General features: G+C 47.4%; 1 protein-coding gene across 1 annotated transcript in view; it reads right to left on the bottom strand.

Annotated features, from left to right (window-relative positions):
* Positions 1–21,000, bottom strand: part of syne2b (spectrin repeat containing, nuclear envelope 2b) — a 126,073-nt gene that overhangs the window by 84,743 nt on the left and 20,330 nt on the right. Inside the window, exons 12-45 of the mRNA XM_035423754.1 lie at positions 20,852–20,965; positions 20,256–20,393; positions 19,669–19,833; positions 19,440–19,552; positions 19,170–19,338; positions 18,377–18,473; positions 17,431–17,624; positions 16,757–16,921; positions 16,317–16,454; positions 16,058–16,159; positions 15,668–15,841; positions 15,366–15,524; positions 12,422–15,193; positions 12,101–12,235; positions 11,349–11,495; positions 9,738–9,922; positions 9,147–9,234; positions 8,769–8,866; positions 8,421–8,541; positions 8,020–8,171; positions 7,455–7,605; positions 6,548–7,155; positions 6,017–6,163; positions 5,628–5,778; positions 4,894–5,052; positions 4,246–4,413; positions 3,847–3,948; positions 3,564–3,761; positions 3,172–3,379; positions 2,368–2,480; positions 2,058–2,263; positions 1,811–1,918; positions 1,308–1,602; positions 871–1,215 (exon numbers count right to left, since the gene is read on the bottom strand). Of these exons, the coding sequence (XP_035279645.1) occupies positions 871–1,215; positions 1,308–1,602; positions 1,811–1,918; positions 2,058–2,263; positions 2,368–2,480; positions 3,172–3,379; positions 3,564–3,761; positions 3,847–3,948; positions 4,246–4,413; positions 4,894–5,052; positions 5,628–5,778; positions 6,017–6,163; positions 6,548–7,155; positions 7,455–7,605; positions 8,020–8,171; positions 8,421–8,541; positions 8,769–8,866; positions 9,147–9,234; positions 9,738–9,922; positions 11,349–11,495; positions 12,101–12,235; positions 12,422–15,193; positions 15,366–15,524; positions 15,668–15,841; positions 16,058–16,159; positions 16,317–16,454; positions 16,757–16,921; positions 17,431–17,624; positions 18,377–18,473; positions 19,170–19,338; positions 19,440–19,552; positions 19,669–19,833; positions 20,256–20,393; positions 20,852–20,965 (8,385 nt within the window). The remainder of the gene's footprint in view (positions 1–870; positions 1,216–1,307; positions 1,603–1,810; positions 1,919–2,057; positions 2,264–2,367; positions 2,481–3,171; positions 3,380–3,563; positions 3,762–3,846; positions 3,949–4,245; positions 4,414–4,893; positions 5,053–5,627; positions 5,779–6,016; positions 6,164–6,547; positions 7,156–7,454; positions 7,606–8,019; positions 8,172–8,420; positions 8,542–8,768; positions 8,867–9,146; positions 9,235–9,737; positions 9,923–11,348; positions 11,496–12,100; positions 12,236–12,421; positions 15,194–15,365; positions 15,525–15,667; positions 15,842–16,057; positions 16,160–16,316; positions 16,455–16,756; positions 16,922–17,430; positions 17,625–18,376; positions 18,474–19,169; positions 19,339–19,439; positions 19,553–19,668; positions 19,834–20,255; positions 20,394–20,851; positions 20,966–21,000) is intronic.

Genomic DNA, 21,000 nt, shown 5'->3' with positions numbered 1-21,000 from the left:
TTATTGCAAGACTAGAGTCAGGTAGGTCATCCAAATGTGCAACAGGCAATTTTAACTCTGACCCTTCACAGAAATAGAAGTAAATAGACCCCAGCTTTGACTGGAACAGTTGCATTTGTGGCATTCGGTCCGGCGGTGAACCAGATTGGTCTTGGCAACGCCGGCTGGTGGAGAGAGCACACTTTAACTAAACAGCCCAGGCGCTTAAAGGCGTGCTCCTCTCCACAGATTGGGGCCGAGACTGGGAGTACACAGCAAGTTTCAGTTTTGTTTGAAGGAGCACATGATGGAGAAAGAAAACCGGTGCTGAAAAGCAGGAGAAACTGGTCAGCTGAAAAGTGGGCCAGCTATGATCAAAGACCTGAAAAGCTGCAGTTTTTTTTTTTGACTTAGTTATTTTAGTTTGTTATTTTAGTTTATTATTTTTTGCCCAGAACCCGTGAGGTGGAAGGATGAAGGTGTCTGTTTCTGTGTCTGATTTCGTGTTGGTGTGGGTGCGCTCTCTCTCTCCATGCGGTAACCAACGGTGCACACCCGGAACTGCCGCATCTCTCTTCCAGGGGTGTTACACCAGCGTATGACAGCATCAAATTGATACAACAAAAAAGGTGATATGAAAAAAAAGTGGAACAAAGGTAATACACCCATCAATTTAAATAGATGATAGAAGAAAACACATAAATATCATGAGACCAATTTTCCCTTCTCTGAAAATTTGCCTGAATTCCTTTCACATGAAGAATAAACAAGACGTGCAATCGCCAATGACCAAAGTCTGAAAGATTGATCAATCTTTTTTTCCATTCCAAGGACCGACAATGTAAAGCACATACTGTAAAGAAGTTGAAGAAGACAGAATGGCTCTCTGACCTGAACTTTCTGCAGTCTGTCTTCAATCTCCGCCTGCGTTCCCACAGTGCCTTTGTCCAGAGAGTGTACCCGCTGCTGCAGGTCTCCAATCCAGGCCCTGGTGCTTTCTGCCTGGGCCTCAAAGGCCTGAGTCTCCCTGACCAGGGTGCTCTGGGCCTCCGCCTGTTTCTGCAGCTCCTCTGCAGACTGCATGACTCCTCTCCACTGCTCCTCAGCATCTCTCACTGTCTGCTGGACTCCACACCTTCTGTTCTCCTCCAGGTCTTTCTGCTGGGACAGCCTCTGGGCAGTCCACCTTAGGTCCTGCAGTTTGGATTCTCCTTCATACCGGTTACTGAGAAGAGCCTGAACACAAATGCAGCCAGACAATTAGGGTCATACAAATGAATTGACCAGAAAATTAAATTGAACTGAATATACAGAGCGGACTCTCTAACCTGAACTTTCTGCAGTCTGTCTTCAATCTCCGCCTGCGTCCCCACAATGCCTTTGTCCAGAGAGTGTACCCGCTGCTGCAGGTCTCCAATCCAGGCCCTGGTGCTTTCTGCCTGGGCCTCAAAGGCCTGAGTCTCCCTGGCCAGGGCGCTCTGGGCCTCTGCCTGGCTGCTGAGCCGGGCCAGCAGACTGTGATACCGCTGCAGCAGCTTATCACTCTCTCTCACCAGTCTGTCACTCCTCAGGCCTTTCCTACGAACTGCAACCACCAGGCTGTTGAAGCCCTCTACACGCTCACTGCAGCAAAGGGGAGATGAGCTCTGCATTTCTCCATCATAGTCGTCAATACCATCATCATCATCATCATCAACATCATTATCATCAATACCACAGTGAATATCTCATCACTATCATCACCATCATTGTTAAAGTCAGTACAATACATGGCAAATGTGTGTACATGTAAGATATTATAGACACACAATGTTCCTATGGTAGTGATTACCTTTCTTTGAGAACCTCTTCATGCAAGTGATTAAGCTCCTCCCCTTGAGCCAGCTTGTGTTCTCTTGCCTGCAGCCACGTGTTTACATGGCTGTATTCCTCCTGCAAGCTGGAATACACACAAAGACATTGCCAACTGCGGACGAAACTGAACACAAAGAATCCAATTATATTAGACACCTGTCTCAGCCTGATATTTGCTGGAGAGAAAACTCCTATTTTAAAGAAACCAATGGTGAGCTGTGTACCTGTTGAGCGTCTGGAGGCAGTCCTCCAGGTGGCTGTGTCGATCCTGGCAGTGCGCTCTGAAGGTGGTCAGCTCCTTCTCTTGGTCCTGCAGCCAGACACCGAGAGGGTCCAGCTGCTCAGAGGGGAGCTTCTCCCCTGCCTGGGCCACACGCTCTTTCAGCTGGTCCAGTCTCCTCTCCCCCTCCTTAAACTCCAAGAACCCCTGCTGTAGAGAAACGGGAGGTGCGTCAGCGAATCCATCCCAAGGCTTCATTAGGCAGCTTGTTCCTGGGGCAAACCGGTCTGCGGGCAAATGGGTCTGGAACTCACAGTGAGTCTCTGAATAGAAGCTTCCACATCCCCCCTCTGCTCCGGGTTCTCAAAGCACTCATTCACAGAGAGCTGGAGGTCCTGGAACCACTCTTCGAAGCCCTGGCACTCATCTGGAACAGAGATGGAGAAGATGTCCTGATGCAAAAAACACAATGAGAAATGCCTGACTTTGACCCGTTGACCCTTTACTTCTGACTGCACCCTTTGTTGTGGCACAACAGCTTGCTTATCCAGCCATTATCAGCTGATAGGACTTAATTATGCACCATATGGTCACAGTGGAATGCAGTACAGTTACTGCTGTAAGAGTTTGCCACCTGGAGTGTGCCCCCTTAAGCCGGCAGCATACTAAGTCATAATAAGTCGAATTTTTTTCAGCTTGCCGAAACCGAAGAAGTTCTCTGCGGCCGAAATTGTTTTATACTCGATGCGGTTTCGCAACCGCACGTAGCAACAAAAGTATCAATATTATTGTATTATGTATATATGTAATTATTGTAACGTTGCCGGCAGTGTGGTCTCCCTGGAGACGGGGAATCAGTTTGCGGAAATAAAACAAAATAAATCACGCCCACCGTGAATTTCTGACCAGTCACACACGATGTTCGCATTGGTGTCATCTGCGGTGATTTCGGATAATTAGAAAATCTTGGAGGTGCAAGCAGTGCCGAAAAAACTTCGGCAAGGAAATGCGTTTGTTCATTTTCTCCGCAATCACGTCATTTTGTTCTTACGACCTCGCCGAACTTCGTTTCCGCAAGAAGTATGCTGCCCGCTTAAGTCTTCAATAGTCTTGCTCACCTTTGATGGCCCTGAGGAGGCCTCTCTCCACCTGCTCTTTCTTCTGACTGATCAGCTCCTGGGCGTGGCGGACGCCCTCCTTCAGCTGGGCCCCCTCGTCCATGAGGGCCTGCAGGGCGTGAGGGCTGGCCACGCTCCCCATGAGGCTGACCTCCTTGAGCAAGGAAGCCGCCTCCTCAGCCTCCGACTGCAGCCGCTCCGACAGCTCCTGCAGAGACAGGCCACACGTCCTGACACTACTAAAGCACTACTAGCCCTGTCTGAAAAGTGCCCCCTTACAAAACTGGACTTCATGTTTTCCATACAAGGAATCATCATAACCCATTATTACAGCCACATATTCTAGAATTTCTGCATTTGCAGTTTCCCCTGGGTTGAGGTTGCATGGGTACCTGGGTGAGGAGCTGTGGGTTCTCTGACGAACTCAGAGTGCTCATGGCGGACTCGATGGCCTGCAGGGAAGACTGGCACTCGGAGATCCGCTCGGCGATGTGCCGCCTCACCGCCATCAGCTCCTGAAATACGTCGCTGTTGTCGGAGAACAGCTCCTTCACCTGCTCTATCTTCTTCCTCAGCTGGCTCTCCATCACCTGTGGGTGCGATTGAGGTGAGATAACCCAGGTTTCCTTCCACTTTGTAGCCCCACCCAAGGGAGGCTGCAGCACCGTCACTCACCTGCAGCTCCAGCGGAGATTCTTTGGTTTGGAGGAGCTGCTGGATCTCGAAGGACTTCCTGTGGAAACGCTCTATGTTCTCCTCCTGAGCCTGGATCTCATCCTGGGAACATGATACAGGTACGCACTTAATCCCTACACAAATCAAGCATGGACTGGAATTAAATAGCAAATGCAATGGAAGCCAGAAGCTCTTTTGCATTTCAGCCAAACACAACAAAATTAAATATAAAGCAATCCTCCAGTTTCTTGTGCCCTTTGTGTTTCATGTATGCTTTCTATATTAGAAAGAGAATATGTAATGCATTCCAATGGTTAAATCCACACTTCCTCACTTGTGACCTCATGACATCACAAATGGTCATAGGCATGTGAAATCCTGGTGTGGTGGGTGCGTTACCTGCAGCGCTATGACCTCATCTTCACTCTGGAAGGGATGTCTCTCAGCAAACATGGACATCTTTCTGTCCATCCAGCCGTCAACCTCGCCTCCCAGCAGCTGCAGCTTGTCCCACAGTTCCAGCCCCACATGCAGGTTATCCATGTGCGCGTCTGTCTTTTCTGTCACCTGAAGCCCAGGGGGCATATAACCAATCAGAATCCTCTCTCCAGCAGCCATGTCATTACACAGCCGGTGTGTTACTATCGAGAGCTTTTGTCAGGAAAAAGGCAAGTTGGCTTTCTCAGGGGCAAGTGTTGCAAATGTGAGACCGATTCAGAAGATTTTATTTCTTTTAAGCAATCGTCATGTGCTTGATGCTAGAGCATGTTAGTGCTCCTTGGCAGTCTTGTAAACAGGTGGCTTCATAAACTTGGTGAAAATGGGGGAAAATGACAGTGGGGGCAGATTAAAATGCTATTTGTAAAATGAGGGTCATTGGCAGTGGGCACTGAAGCGATGTGGGTAACACACTGTGTGCTACATAAGGACACCGTTACCAGCTGTCTCCCATCACTCACAGTGACAGGCAGCAGGATAATGCCAAGCAGCTGGGGTGCTACAGATAGACCAAACAGGACGAGACAAACAAAGAGGTGAGAGGCTCACGTCCAGCCAGCGGTCCACCAGGGCATCGGCCTCGCTCTCGAACGGGGCGTCTGCGCACTCGGGGATCTTCTTCAGCTGGGACTGCAGCTGTCTGCACACCCCCCGGATCTCCTCAACCCCCTCCCCGAGACTGCCCAAGTCCTCCTTAATGCCATCAACCTGGAGAAAAGGACACACATGTGCACACACACACACACACACACACAGACAAGCACGCACACACACACACACACAAGCGCATGTATATGCACACACACAGACACACACGCACGCACACACTTAGTTCCTTGGGTTTTAACAGAACTATCTCAACAATGCCCTACTCTCCAATAGACTCTAGACAATAGGCATGCAGCTGTTATCACTTGTGTTTACTGGGCCTGCTAATGAAAGGCACTACAAGAGACAATGAATTGTAAAAAGTGAAATTATACAAATGCAAAAAATACAAATACTAAATCTCCACTAAATACTAGAAATGTAAATTTGCAGTAAGGCTTAATTATATAGAACATTATCATATTCAACTGAAAAATTACATGCACAAAAATGCATGTGTCATTCAGAATACAAAAAGCAACAATAGGAATACACAATAGGGAAGAAGCACTGACAGGTAAATGTTAACTGCTTAAAAACAACATAAGATAGTGTGTGCCATCTAGTGGTGGATAAAATATTGAACTGTAAGGCATGAACCATGGATTTTTCACTCATGAACGTGTGGAGTATACCGTGGCTATAAGCCTCTGCAGGTTATCCTTGCCCATGTAAGAAGCCTGTTCACTGATGGTCTGCTCCGCCCTCTGCAGCGTGTTGCTCAGGCGACTGCGACAGTTCTGGAACTTCTTCAGCAGTTCCATGAGCACACGGCACTGCTCCAACCTGCAAACCCAAACGCAGAGATTCCAGTCATTCAGTATGTGCGATGGTGGAGGGCACAGCGAGACAGTGCAGTTCCATCTACCCCAACATTTCTGTTTTCTCAGCCCTCTATTCTCTTACTTTACCATGCCCATACTTTATTATTATCCTTTGTCTCACCCCAAGCCCCATCCTTTCTTCCTCTGTTAGCTCACACTTTTTCTCTGTCACATTTTCTGTCTGGCTGCCTCTCTCTCACCCCTCAGTCACCGCTCTCTGGGTGTCCTCCCATTGGCTCTCCAGCTCCTCCAGGGTATGATCGCCCTCCTCAGCAGCGCCCCGCAGCTTGAACAGCTCTGTGCGGTGCGGAGCCAGCCGGCTCTCAACATCGGTGAGCGCACGCATCCTGTAGGGGGCAGCAGAGAGTCAAAGAGTGAACACAGCCTTTGGCCTGCAGGGCAGACAGGTCCCAAAGTCCCAACCTGGCCTTCAGGCACTCAACAAAGCTCTCAAAAGAACTAAAAGAAGCAACACGCTTCAAACAAGGTCAGTTATTTTCAAACAAAATGTTTTACTCTCCACAGTTGATATCACAAAGATAACATAAGCTTGTGCTATAAAGGGCACGATTGTTACTGATGCTAACAATGCTTAAAAATAATCATAAAAATATAAATATTAAAAAATGTGATGTAAAAGTGAATTGTGTTTATTCCTGGACAAATAAAGGATGAGCTAAAAATAAGAAGCCACGTCTGAGTGTGCGGTGTTACGCATCACGCTCACGCACCGTTGCTGCACAGCGGGCAGCGTGGGCTCCCTCACGCCCTGGCGCTCCGCGGCGTCCTGGAGCTCCCGCAGCGCCCCCAGCAGCGTCCTCCTCCGCAGGCCCAGGGAGCGCGTCTCCTGCTCCCGCTGCAGGCCCTCCTGCTGCCCGGCCAGGCCTCCGTCCGCCTCCTCCAGCCTCTCCTCCAGCGCCGACACCATGTCCAGACAGGAGGCGGACGCGCCGTCGCGGGTGACGCAGAGCCCCGCCCCCTCCAGCAGCCGGTCCAGCTGCGGCGCCTTGTCGGCCATGCTGCGCACGCTCTGCCGGATGTGCGCCAGGCGGGAGCGGCAGTCGCGCAGCACCTCGGCGTCCTCGCAGGGCGCGGCCCGCGTGCCGCCGACGTCCTGCTCCACGGTGCGCAGGGACATGAGGAAGCGGTCCAGCGCCCGTGTGGCCGCCTCGCTCTTCTTGCCCTGCTGCCTCAGCTGGTCCAGGGCGCGCTGGCAGCCCAACGCCGCGCGGCTCAGCGGCAGCCTGTCCTCCGGGTCCAGCTCGCCCAGAGCCGGGCTGTCCTCGTGGGCCAGTCCAGACAGCTGGTCCATCTCCTGCTGGATGTCCTCCTCCAGGTCCTGCTCAGAGTGGAGAAGTCTGGGTTATGGGCAAAATCCTGAAAACGACCTGAAAATACGATGATCCTACATTTAGTATTGTAAATCTACACAACATTCTTACAATATGGTATTGATTTCACATTTTCAAAGGTAATTTGGGCTATCACCAACCACTCTAAAATATGGTCTCAAGATCATGTTTTTGACTGGGTAAATCTTCATTTAAGACTATAAATTTACGAATGTTGCCTATTTCATATGATCTCTAGGTTTGATGAGACATTCAGCAGTATTTCCCCTGGTTCCACTCAGAGAACCTTTATATCTTGTAGACAGTTGGCGTCAGTGAGGGAGAAAGCGGTGACGTCCTTGGGCTTCTTGATGTAGTTGTCCAGGCGCTCAGAGATGTGACGGATCTGTTTCTCCCTTGGGTCGATCAGCCCAACTGCCGTCTGGAGGGATTTTATCCTGAGGCACAATAAAGACATGCCTCTTAGCAGACTGTGCTTGCCGCACACTGGATGTGTCTTGTGTGTCAGAAATGTAGGTACAGTATGTTTGTGTATTTGTGAAATCAAGTGTAATGAGGCACTTCTTGGTCATTCACATAGGACATAGTAAACGCAGCAAATAGTTTAAGTCTGTTTCAGTGAGAATAGTAAAAAAGGGAGATTATGTGAAACAGTGTGTGCATATTTATTAACCTAGCAATTTAATACACATTAAATTAGATTTTTTTATGGTATGCCATAATTAAAGCACCCATTATCATACTGTATTCATATATCATAAAGTTATGTTGTGTTCGAGGTGTTGTGTGCTTTATGACTAATCAGTGACTTGCACACAGTACAGAGTGATTGGTGTTGCATTGCATTGTACCTCCCCTGTAGACAGATCTGCTGTCTTTGCCACTCTTGCATAAGTACAGTCTTGTCCTGCACCAGTCGATGCTCTTCACCTTTAAACTTGGAGCACTGGGTGCCCTGAAGCGCAAACTCACACCAGAGCTGTTCTGTCTCCTTCTGCAGAGCCTGGGCCACAGAGACCATACAGTTAGGATCCATCAAAATTTCACATTCAATATATGAGTATTCTGAATGACATAATTATGTCTTTAACTTTTTATTTTGCTGGCTGTAACAAACCACATCCTGAGGTGCGGTTAGATATTCTAATGAGTCCAGAAATTTTCAGTCTTAGACCACATTATTCACTGGGAAGTAAATGACATGGGGAAGACATTGATCTGAGCATCAAGAGGACAGTGGGAATGGTCAGACCTCCAAATCCTGCAGTTGAGTGTGCAAGTCAGCAGGAGTGACAACTTCTGAGGGAAATGACTGGAGACTCTGCTTGTTTTTGGCCAGCTGGGCCTGGAAGGTGATTCTTGAATCTTGATATCTGGATACAAAAAAAACATAAGCATCTAGTAGACTTTCTTTTCTTTCTCACTCCATGGTGGCAATGGTAGAGTCTTAAACCTCTGTGAACGGGATTAGCAACAGTAACAGTAAATGACCCAAGGTGCTCTGGGGGGAACACAATACTAAATCCCATAATCATTACCTTTAATATTGCAGTGAAATGCTGTTTGCCTTTGACAGACGGAAAGAGATTTAATACCGTACCTTGCCAATGCTTCCTGTTTGGCAGGGTCATCTTCAATTACAATTTTTTCAACTTTCTTCACCTCCACTGTGTCTGCCCCAATAATCACCTGGGTAACCTAAACATCATGTCCTCCATTAACACTTTACACACACCATCATCATTACATTACAGACATATAGCAGTCGCTCTAACCCAAAGTGACTTACACAGCATTTTGATAGCCATAAAGTTATCAAAATGCTGCCAGCATTATGTAATAAGCCATTTGAATAATTTGTTGAAATATCCTAATTACTGTGTTTAATACTACTGTTATCCTTATTGCAGATATATTTTGCATTCATTGAAAAGGATGAGCTGGGTTTAACAATGAGCAGCAAACAGCGGAACAGTACCTGAGGGCTGGCTTTGTCACGTGGGGCGTCTAACAACATCGCAGTCTCTCTGTGCTCAGCCCTGTCTTTAGCAAGCTCAACAGGGTGCCTAGGAAATAACCCAAAAATAACAGGAAGTCAGCTAATGAGAAGGGAAAAGCACTACTTAGCACAGACTTAAGTCAAGGCTAATGGACTCCCAAATGCATAATTAGAGGCTCACAAAAGGAATCGTACTTCTCCTGATGGAACCTGCCTTTCATGTGGCCAAATATGCAAAGCACATGTGCACTATTGGAATTACAGGAAATCCCATCAGCGACAGGACATTAATAAAGTACTTTAGTGGATCTGGTGCCTACTAATTTGTCTGAATGAGGATAATTCAAGACAAAATGTGTAATGGTACAATAATGATAGTATGTATCGATGCACATTGTGTGTGTGATTGCGTGTATTCGTGCGTATGTGTGCGTGTGTGTGTGCACTGTATGCATGCACGTACAAACATACTGGAACAGGTGAGACACTATCAAAGAGAACAACACTTATGCACACCATACAGGTTATTCATACTCGTTAGGCCTACGGCGTCACTCCTCTCTGTCTCACCCAGGCAGCGAGTCCCTGTCTCCGCTGAACTGGCGCTGTATGGCCGCGAGCCTCCTCTCGCACTCCTGCAGCTGAGCCTGCGCCAGGCGGTGCGCATCCTCGGGGCTCAGCGTGTCGCACAGCTCCTTCAGCGCCTCCAGCTGCCGCCCGGCCAGGAGGAGGTTGCCCTCCGAGGAGAAGCACGTCTGCAACCGTGGCAAGAGGAGAGCAGCGGTCACTCCACAGTCCAAAGGCCAAAGCCCCCCCCCACCCACTGGTGTTGACAAAGTGAATTTAATCCAACCCAACACCAAAACAGAGTACCCTGCACCCTCGCACCATGACTGCAATAATTAGACATGTTGATGGAACAGAAAAGACAGCTACATGTGATTGATGACATGTCAGAGCACGACGGAGAAAGTCAAAGGAAAATAAGCAAAAAATGGGAGGAGCTGGAAAGCCGTAAAGTGGGCCAGACATGAGCCGTGAACTGAAAAGTTACCGCTCAGTTTTGCCTTCTTTTGTCTTTATTGTTTTAGTTTGTTGTTATATATTGCTTTCACCCATAATCCGTAAGGGGGAAGGGTGAAGATGTTCATTTATTTGTCTGTACAATAAATGTGTTTTTAATAAGTATTACAGTAAATATATTAGATACAGTAAGAATTCTGAAGATGGTCTCTAGATCAGGAACTGTGACACTGTGATTACTGGGTAATCCAATAGTGTCCATTAACACACACAAACAAACATTAAATACAGTAATACTCAAACAATCTGATTACTACAAACTACAGCAGTTCAATGGCAAACTCAAACACCTTGAGGTTACCATTATTCAAATATCATTCTTCTTGGCATGAAGACATAAGGTTAATAGCTATGTACTCGCAGCTGCCAACTGCCAGTTCAGACAAATACATCAGTATGAGTTGTTTGATCTTCAACGGCAAAATTTGATTACACTTGTAAAGGCAGTTGACACTGGCAGGGTCAAATAGCTAGCCCATATTTTCTGGCAGTGAGGGAAAATGAAACCTCTGGACACTGATATATACAGGAAAAAATTTCATGGCAACAAACTCGATGCAGATTTTCTGAATTCCTAGGTCTATTTATAGGGTTTATTTATTAATGCATTTATGTGAAAGTTTGGAAGCAAGCATGTACAGGCAGTGCATTAAACATTTGGTGTGTGGTTTGTATTGAATCATATTCATAAACCTGTTCAGATATACAAGGTCTGCATTTTTGCAACTAAACCTCAAGGCTCATTACTGTTACTAATAACATTTCAGAAGCATACCGGTGAGTTGCTGAACATGTTCTCCAACTGCTAGCAGGAACATAAAGGCATGTCAGTTAGATCGCTACCTGTGGGGCATGCTGCGCTTGAAAACAGGGGCAAGCATGCTACCATTGTGATGCAATGTGATGAATATTCACTGTTGCTTTATATTTAAATTTGAATAAGTAAGACTTAATGCAACTGATTTATTGAAATTACAGTCAATAATATGGTTAATAGATTAGAAAGTCACAGTCACATTATTACGTGCATGCACATTAGACACCATGAAACCCATGCACCCTTCCATGCAGTTAAGTTAGTATGAGACATTTCAGTACCTGGTGCTTGTGACCAAGATTAGAGTGAGCGCTGGACCTCTCTTTGTTAATATGCATCTCACATTGCAAAGCAGCTGAGTGAAAGTTTCTTCGCACAATCTCAAACCGTAAGTGCTTCAAAAATGCTCCTATCTCTAAACGGACAGCCTGGGTGAAAAGTGAAAAATTTGAAATGCTTAGAGTAACAAGTTAAGGATGTATATTAAGGTGTTACAGTAACACATATGAATGCTTTTCATTGATGCTTGGGAATAAGTATTGGAATAATCAGGCTATCACTATAAGAATTCCTTTTTTTACAGGAATTTTTCACATTCCTGTAAAAAAAAAGTTTGCATAAACAACTTAAATGTGTTGTATTCAAATCACAACAGGGGCAGGAAAGACTGATGCTCTGTAAGAGAGGATGTGAATGATAATAAACACAGGGTTTCGTCAGTATATGCAGCATAGCACTACAATATCTGCATTTCCAAACATGCAAACATATATTCACACAACAATACATCTTAATTTCCTACCATGTACTCACACAAATACCGTACACAGCACTGTAATTTCCAATGAAATATACAGATATACAGTACACATACACTCCATACTCATACACTGGATCATTCCCCATAGTACAATAACAATACCAAGACAACTATAAGTGTAAAACAATCTTGACATCAGTCACGCGCTCTGTTAAGAATTCAGAAGTATTATAGGTTTTATTTCCCTAGAGGCGCAAAGGAAAGTCGTCCTACCTCCCACTGTGTCCTCACTGACTCAGTGAAAAATTCCAGGTCTCTTAGCTGAGCAACAGTGCAGAAAGCCTCCATACCCTCTGCTGCTCTCAGGAACTCCTCAAGGAGTTCAGGGTCCAAGGCCTTCAGTGTCTCCTGGGAGTGGGAAGAGACCATTAAGTATAATGTTCAATATTTGTTGAAAATACAAGTTGTACAATTTTGAGATAGCAAGAAAGAAATGATACCATTTGTGCTATACAACAAATGCAATTGTTATTTGGGTAAATGTACAGTATTTTAAGCTGTTTTTCCTTTTCCCCCACAAAGTTCAATGCCTACCTCCTTTCTTTCCATTTCCTTTTTTGAGATTTGTGTATCATGGAAGATTGTAATGGCCTCCAGGATGTGGTCTTGTAAGCAGTGTTTGGCATCCTCAAATCTGTCTCGAGCCAATGCCTGTGCTTTGCTATAAGCCTCTGTGTAAGCCTGAGGTGGAGCCTGAGCCAAGGCTGGGGCCTTGGTACGGGGTACAGCCTGGGCCTGGGGTTGGGCCTGAGGTTGGGTCTGGGCCTGAACTTGAGCTTGGGTCTTAGCCTCAGGTTGAGGCTGGACCTGGACATGACCTTGGGTCTTTGCCTGGGATTGAGCTTGGTCCTGACTCTGGACCCATGTCTGAGGTTGGATTTGTCTGTGGGTCGGTGGATATGTTTGTGGAAATGTTTTGATTTCAGTTGGTGTCCAAGGCTTAGGCTGGGCCTGGGTGTGTGCCTGAGATTGAGACCCCTGCTGGGGCTGGATTTGTGATTGTACCTGGGTCTGGGTCAATGGCTTGGGCTGGATTTGAGGATGCGTTTGAACCTTTGTTTCAGCCTGGATCTCAGGAGCAGTTAGTGGATAAACCTGTGGCAATCCTTGAGTTCTGGTATGAACCCATGGTTGAGGCTGGATCTTAGCTTGTGCCTGGGGGTGATATTGCACTTGATTCTGGGTATAGACTAATGGCTGAGCCTTGGACTGAATTTGGACTTCAGTTTGGGGATGAGCCCATGACTGAGGCTGGACCTGAACTTGAGCCTGAGCCTGGACCTTAGGTTTAACTTGGACTTCAGTCTGAGAATGAGACCAGGGCTGAGGTTGGACACTGGCTTGAGAATGGGTCTGGGCCTGAGGTTGAACCTGGAGCTGGGTCTGGGGTTGAGCCTGGGTATTGGCCTGGGGTTGAGCATGGACCTGGGCCTGGGGTTGAGCATAGACCTGGTCCTGGGGTTGAGCCTGGAACTGGGCCTGAGGTCGAGCCTGGATGTGGTCCTTTGGTTGAGCCTGTATCTGGACCTGGGGTTGAACATGGACCTGGGCCTGGGCCTGGCATGGAGTCAGGACCTGGGTCTGGGGTTGAGCATGCACCTGTGCCTGGGGACGATCCTCGGCCTGGACCTTCGATTGAGCCTGGACCTGAGCCTTTGGTTGAGCCTGGACCTGGGCCTGGGGTTGAACATGGACCTGAGCCTGGAGTGGAGCCCGAACCTGTGCCTGGGTTTGAGCATGGACCTGGGCCTGGGGTTGAACATGGACCTGGGCCTGGAGTGGAGCCCGGACCTGTGCCTGGGTTTGAGAATGGACCTGGGCCTGGGGTTGAATCCTGACCTGGGGTTGAGCCTGGAAATGACCCTGGGTTTGCACCTGGACCTGGGCCTTGGGATGAAACTGGACCTGAGCCTGGCTATGAGCAGGGACATGGGCCTGGGTTTGAACCTGGACCTGGGCCTTGGGATGAACCTGAACCTGGGTCTGGGTCTGGGTATGAGCCTGGACATGGGCCTGGGGTTGAGCCTGGAACTGAGAATGGGGTTGAGCCCAGACCTGGGCCTTCGGTTGATCATGGATCTGGGCCTGGGGTTGAGTCTGGACATGACCTTGGAGGGTTTGAACCTGGACCTGGGCATTGGGATGAACCTGGACCCGGGCCAGAGTATGAGCCTGGACATGGGCCTGTGGTTGAACCTGGACCTGGGCCTCGGGTTGAACATGGACCTGGGGCTGGGTTTGAATCTTGCCCTGGGCCTTGGGTGGAGCCTGGACCTGAATCTGGGTATGGAATAATGGCTGATGCTGGATCTTCTCTTCTGGCACTGCTGTTGTGTGTGTCCAAGCCTGGGTTTCGGTCTTTTTTTGCATCCAGGGACGATTCTTGGCACGGGCCTGCAGCTTTTGAGCTTGTGACTGTGCTGAGATCTGGGAATGGTAGTCAGGAACGGAGGACTCAAGCACAGCCTGGGGGAAATGTTGATCACCTGCTTGTTTAAGGACATGGGGCTTGACTTGGGTCTGAGAATGAGTTTTATCCAGGGTGATCACATGAGGTTGGGTCTGAAGCACAGGCTGGACCGGGGCCTTAGTGTCAGGCTGGACTGGATCCTCAGTGTAGGACAGAGGCTTAGACACTGCCTGGGCGTGAACTAGGGCATGAACTGTAGCGTGAGTTTGGGGATGGGTCTCTACCTGAGGCTCTGACGGTGACTGAGGCTGGGGCTTTGAGCGAGTTACTGCCTGTGCATATGTGAAGGTTTGTAGTGGAGGCTGGGACTCTGAGTAATGCTGGATATGCACCTGAGGTACTGGCTGTGGATGCATCTTGCCCTGAGGATGGGAACGAGCTTGGGGTTGGGGTTGGGGTTGGGGTTGGGGTTGGGGTTGGGTCTGGGGCTGAGACAGGGCCTGGAGCTCAGCTAGAGCACCAGGCTGAGCCAGGGATTGGGGCTGAGTCTGCATGGGAGAGTGAAGAGAGGGTTGGGGATGGTGCTTTGTTAGAGGTTGGGGATGAGCTGGAGGTTGGTGCTGTACTAGGGGCTCAGGCTGAGCTAGGGACGGGGGAAGCTCTTGGGGCAGGGGTTCCTCTTGCGGGTGGGGCTCAGGCATATCCTGGGGCTCATCCAGAGATTGTGTCTCAGTCATCATGACCCGGATCTCAGTGGCAGTGTGGAATTTTATGTCAGCTTGACTTTGGGGTACATCCTCTGTGTATGACTGGATGAAGATCTTAGGAGGAGGCTGATCTTCAGTGGGACTTCGGTCTCGTCTAGCCCCAAGAGAGCTGAGCATCCCAACAGCTTCCTAGAAGTGCAGATAACAGCTTAGTCCTTTGCCTATACAACCAGTTAAAACTAGGAGAAAACAGAGGTAAACACAGCTATATATGAATGGCAGGTAAGGACCATCCTTATGAGAGTCAATATCACTGGCTTTCAGCATAATGAAGTCCAAAAAATAGAAGTGGGCTAAACACCTGTGAGTGTGCAACAGCTGCTCTGACCCTGTCCTGCATTCCTGATGCAATCAGGTACTGCAAGGGGGAGTTCTTCTGCCCAGTCATCACCATGACCTGGAGGTCTTGCTCCTCAGTCACTACTTGACCCTCTAATTGAAGGGCTCGAGAGATAAACATCTACAGGAACAAAAGGTTACACAATGAGCTGCATGAACACAAATCACACATGGATGGAGATTTGGGTTGAGATGCCTTTGCACTCAAATGAGATGTAACGAATGGGAAAGAAATAAAATGAGCCAATAAATGATGGTGCTTACTCTGGCCCTGGGGTCCTGGCTCTGGCCATATTTCCATTCCTCTTTCAGGAGCTGGTAGAGCTCCCTGGCCTCAGTTTCACAGTGCTGAAGCTCCGCCAGCCGGCCATCCAGGCTGGACACACTCTGCTGCAGCTCCTCACAGACCTGCTCTGCTCCATGCAGTGTCTTCACCACCTTCATCACAAACACACACACACCGTACACCTCATTGTTGATGTCTGCACAAAAACACTTAGGTAACATGTAACAGTTCACTTTTCAAATATCAGGACAACTCAAAAAGTTATGAGAACTGTACATAAGTTATTATAACTATGCATGACATACATTTATAAAGCCCCAAATGTAGACAAAGAGAAAACATCAGTGGAGTGAAGCATTATGGTGCACCTCAGGGAGCGTATGTCTGAGTTTCTGTAAAGTCTCAGCTGAGCAGTCTGGGAACTGGGCGAGCGAGTCAACGTCCACATCATTTATCTTCTCCATCATGAACTGAAACAGAGAGGAGGAATAATTGCCAAACAAACTTCAATCGATCAGCCATGAGCCAGTACACCATACCTTGCACATCAGAAAGACTATGATAATAAGATATCCTACACAACAGGCACACACCCAAACAGGCAACAATGGCAAAGACAGACAGTACCTGTAGCCTCTTTCTGTAGGTGCGCAAAGGGCCAGACAAAGCCTCCACTGGTTCCTTCAACAGCTGACTGGCCTCGCGGCAGAGAGCCTGCACAGCCTGGGGGCTATGTGGGCTGGCAGGAGGCCGGGAGGCTCCATCCTTGACAGGGAGCAGGATCATGTTTATTACAATGTGCCCAACCTCACAATTTATGGCCTAAGTTTTTGCTTCAGTGATAAAGCAGGATTTGGACTTGATGATCGTATCCACAGCATAAAGATGTTACTGTATGTCCATGTATAATATTGTACAGGTAAACACCTCACACATATGATACGGTACAACATGTCAACACACTGTAGAACTTTCATACAGTGTCAAAAATACTTATGTAAATACTGACCTGAGGTAATTATGGAATACAAAGAATTGCAGAATATAAAGGAACCATCCACACTTACCAATGTGGTTCTCTTGACATAGTCAGCCCAGTGCATGTTGACTTTGCGCATTTCGTCTGCCAGGGCGCGGCTTGTCTGTGGACTTGTCACCTCCGTGAGGAAGTTTCCCACTTCGTTCAGGTGAGCCTGGCAGGAGCTCCACTTTGACATACATTCAGATGTCACCTGGTGAAGGAGGGGACAAGTCGAGAGATGAATAACTGCTCATTCAGAACAACAAACAAAAGGGAGAAGCAGTGCCCGAGTTTCACCTAGCAACCAGACAAAGGTCACTCGCCTAAAGCAATTTCATTATAAATAATGCCAGCCAACACAAATGATTTCCTGTTACCTTTGGAATTGTTTTTTGTATGCAGTACATAGTAGGCTGAATTCACAATGTGCATTGCACTGCCATATAAATACTGTCAACAGTACAACAGACAGATTAAGCTTAACTTCTCCAGACACTCACTCTCAACATAAAATTGGGCAGAGTATGAAAAATGGTGAGAATAAATCAGAATGAACTAGAAAAGATCCCTTGGATACTCACAGTATTATACCCACATAATGTTAATTCACCTGCTAACCTTTCCCATTGGCTACACCATACTAAGTATGTCAGTGAGCGTTTTTTACAGTCTTGGTAATGACGGTGTCTATTTTAGGAGAGGACCGGTCTCGAGAGCTACCTCTGCTCTGTGAGAATGGGACTGTGACTCCTGGGCAAGCCAGGCCTGCAGAGAGCTCAGGCAGTCACAGTAAGAGTCCCAGGCTGACAGCACGCGGTTCATGGTGCTCTTCACCGCCGACACCGCCTCCAGACACACCATGCTCCGGCCTTCCAGATCCTTCATCTGCTGGGTGACTTGCTGGGAGTCCGCAGCTGTCGGAGGCAGGGGTCAAGGTGGGGTCATGGAGGAGAGGACAGTGAGTGTGTGTGTGGGCACAGGGGGAAATCATAAATCAGTAATTGATATATTTTGGATACGCTATCATAAGGCGCTGCATGGATAAAATATGTTTTATTTAAAAAATCAATGAACATGATCTTTAAAATACACAGATGTGTACATGAAAATAATCACTCTGTGTGGTAGCCTACTAAAGACAATACATTCCAAAGGGAGCTGAGAGAGAGAGAGATGTGAAAAGTCACCACTGTAGAAAACTAGAAAAAAATCACTGCTTAGGCATCACACTCCACGCAGAGAAGTCTGTTAGCTATATGAATTTAGTGTTTTACACTTACGACAACTGGGACAAAATTAACCTGCCATGATAATTTATGTTTTTAGTTTTCATTTATGAGGTGGGAGGTATTTACTTTGCAAGTGGGAGGTATGCGAAATGACAAGCTCCAATGTAAACCCACATATTTTTCTTCTAAAAGCACTCCAAAAAGAACAATTTCACAGTAAAATGATTCCCCTGGTTCTCTGCCTATGCTCAGCCAAGTTTTAAACAATTTTTCCTGTTAATTCATTTATTCTGCAAAATAAAGAGCGGGTATGATAGAAGTCCCATTTTAAATATACTGTCTCCTTTTCCAAATTTCCCTGGAAATGGCATGGAGGTCTAGCTCACAGCCTCACTTGCACAGCCTCATCCCCCCAATGCTCACGCTCACACTCTTACCCAGGGCGGATTTGCTGGTGTATTTGCCAGCGACAAGTTTCAGCCTCAGAAGAGCAGCCTCCAGCAGAGAGACCAGGTCCTGCTTGTCCACGGCTTCCTGAAATAATACCAAAAGAACAAGTATGCTAATCACTCCATCACCGCACGCAGGCCCAGTGAGAGCACACAGTTCTTTCCTTTACATTCACACAACTACTCTGCCAAGTCTGCCACACTTAAAGTGATCTCACTGCAGTCTGGCATATCATCATTGGCAGCAGAGCTCTGGGTCTGTTTCCCCCTAACAGTCTGGTATTGGACATTTAAGGTCAGATTTATTTCACTTGGGCTTATAATTCACTCAATGGTTTCTTAAATCCCATGGCCCAGAACTATTACTGTAATTACACCCAGCATAACATAATAATGACTTTGGTGTTTTTGCTCTAAGCCGCACCATAAAGCCAAGGAGAAAGTTAACATTCCATCTCCATTACAGCATTACATAACCTCCACCGCACCGCAGGGCTTCACACAAACCTGCATTATCAGGCTCAGAAGACAAATCATTACATTCACCTCACAAAAGAGCAACCAGCTCTACTGCTACATTGCTTTCTTATAATGAGCACCAGAACACTGGTTGGCCAATCTTTACGGAGTCATTTAAATTGCATCTGCATTAAGGCTTACTTTGATCTTATTTACTCATAATCCAATTTCAAACCTACAAAAGTGTGAATACAAAATGCTCAGAAGAGGTTTGTTCTCACTCTGTGATACTTATGATGAGCCACAACCCAAGCCCACTCACATGCCAGTCCTGGAGCAGCACTCGAACCCCCTCCTGGGAGCAGTAGGGCCTCTTCCAGGAGCACAGCTTACTGTTGAGCTGGCCCAGGAGGTCCAGGACTGTGTGCCAGTGTTCCTGGTACTCCAATTTGATTCCATGATACTTGGCGGTGACACGAACACTGGTGAACCTGTGGAGAAGGTCCAATCGGTGAATATACAGTAACTTCTACACTGGCCTGTCACAGGAGCATAGAAATTCAAGGGGAAGTGCAGATGCATTTTAACCAACCTTCTTTTAATTTCTTCCATTTTGTCTGTTGGAACCAGAATGGCACCATACTCATCCATGTTCTTGAAGGAGTTGAAGATTTTCAGGTGATGACCCATTTCTTCCATTGAGGTCTGACAAAAGACACATTGGCGCTTCGCCTTAATGCACAGAGAATAACTGAAAACTGAGAAAGACGATGAGTAAGACTGCGAGAATGGAAGAGTGTCGCATTGCAGGAGACGGAGACCTTGAGGAGCTCCAGCTTCTCTCTGGCACCCTCAGCAGCCTGAGCGTGGTCCTGCGTATCTTTGTCTTCGTCAGTCAGCGTCCCCTCCACACGCAGCAGCCACCGGCCCACTGCATCCAGGGGAGCAGGCAGACTCAGGTCCAGCACAGTCTTGTACTCACGCAGCTAAAAACAAAAACACAAAGAGACTGTGTCACCAAATGTGGTCACACACACAGACATACACACACACGCACAAGCAAGCAGGTATACACACACATGCATATAAAAACATACTTTTCACTGGCACCTTGGATTTAATGTTTCATTTCATCGGCAAATACCGGAAAGTTCTGAGTAACTCACCACTGCGCAAGGCTGCACTTGGAGGCTGAACACGTACAGTACGCAAACTTTAATTATTCAAATACTGACAAACGATAAATATGTAAACACAGCAAGTTAAATACTGAATTTCCCACTCCAAATAGGCCCAAAAAATAATTCCTAATTTTTCATTCAGAAAAAATTATGATCTAAGTTCCGGGAAGAACTTCCTTGAGTTCAGGTGCTACTGTAATTCGGACCGGGTTCGAGGTGCACCTCACCTTTTCAGCAAGCGAGTCCCAGGCCCCTCTCAGGGCACGCTGCTCCTCGCTCAGCTGGGGCGTGCGTCGCATGGCGGTCAGGAGGGGCATCACCGGCCGCCGCTGCTCATTAAAGGACACCACGAAGGTCTGGAACACCTGGAGTTCCAAAACACGCACGCACGCACGTACAACCGCACAAACACGCACACACACACGCATGTACACACACACACGCATGCACACGCACGCACACACACACACGTGCATACACGCACATGCACACGCACGCACACAGAGCGCAGCACAGCACAGTACACAGTGGTCAAACAAATACAGTTTCAATGTAATGTCAGAAAGATTCAAAAGACCATTAAAGGGGGTTGTATCTAATTTTCATTTAATGCATGAGACTTCATCTTAAAATTTTAGAGAAAGCTATAACACAAAGAATTCTGTACTCTTTTGTACTCTCGTGATTGTGTCATATCTACATCTATATGTGCATTCATCCATGCAGCCATGGTAACCTTTTAGCTCTGCTCTCCTTCCACATGATGGAGAGGTACTTGTGCTATAACTGGAGCAGAGGAGACGTGCCCTGTGGAGGTTCTTACATGGTATCTCTCTGCATAGCTCTCGCCTTCTGTGGAGTCCCACCCCTCAACCAGCTCCTGATAGGCCTGTTCCAGCCAGCAGGTCACTTCTCGAGCCTTCTGATTGGCAGAGGTCTGCGGTCATGGCAACAGAGAGGTTAATGATTGGA

This window comes from Anguilla anguilla, chromosome 1 (genome assembly GCF_013347855.1).
Source record: "Anguilla anguilla isolate fAngAng1 chromosome 1, fAngAng1.pri, whole genome shotgun sequence".
NCBI lineage: Eukaryota > Metazoa > Chordata > Actinopteri > Anguilliformes > Anguillidae > Anguilla > Anguilla anguilla.
The sequence above is the reverse complement of the archived record's forward strand: the minus strand, read 5'-3'. Positions and strand labels throughout refer to the sequence as shown.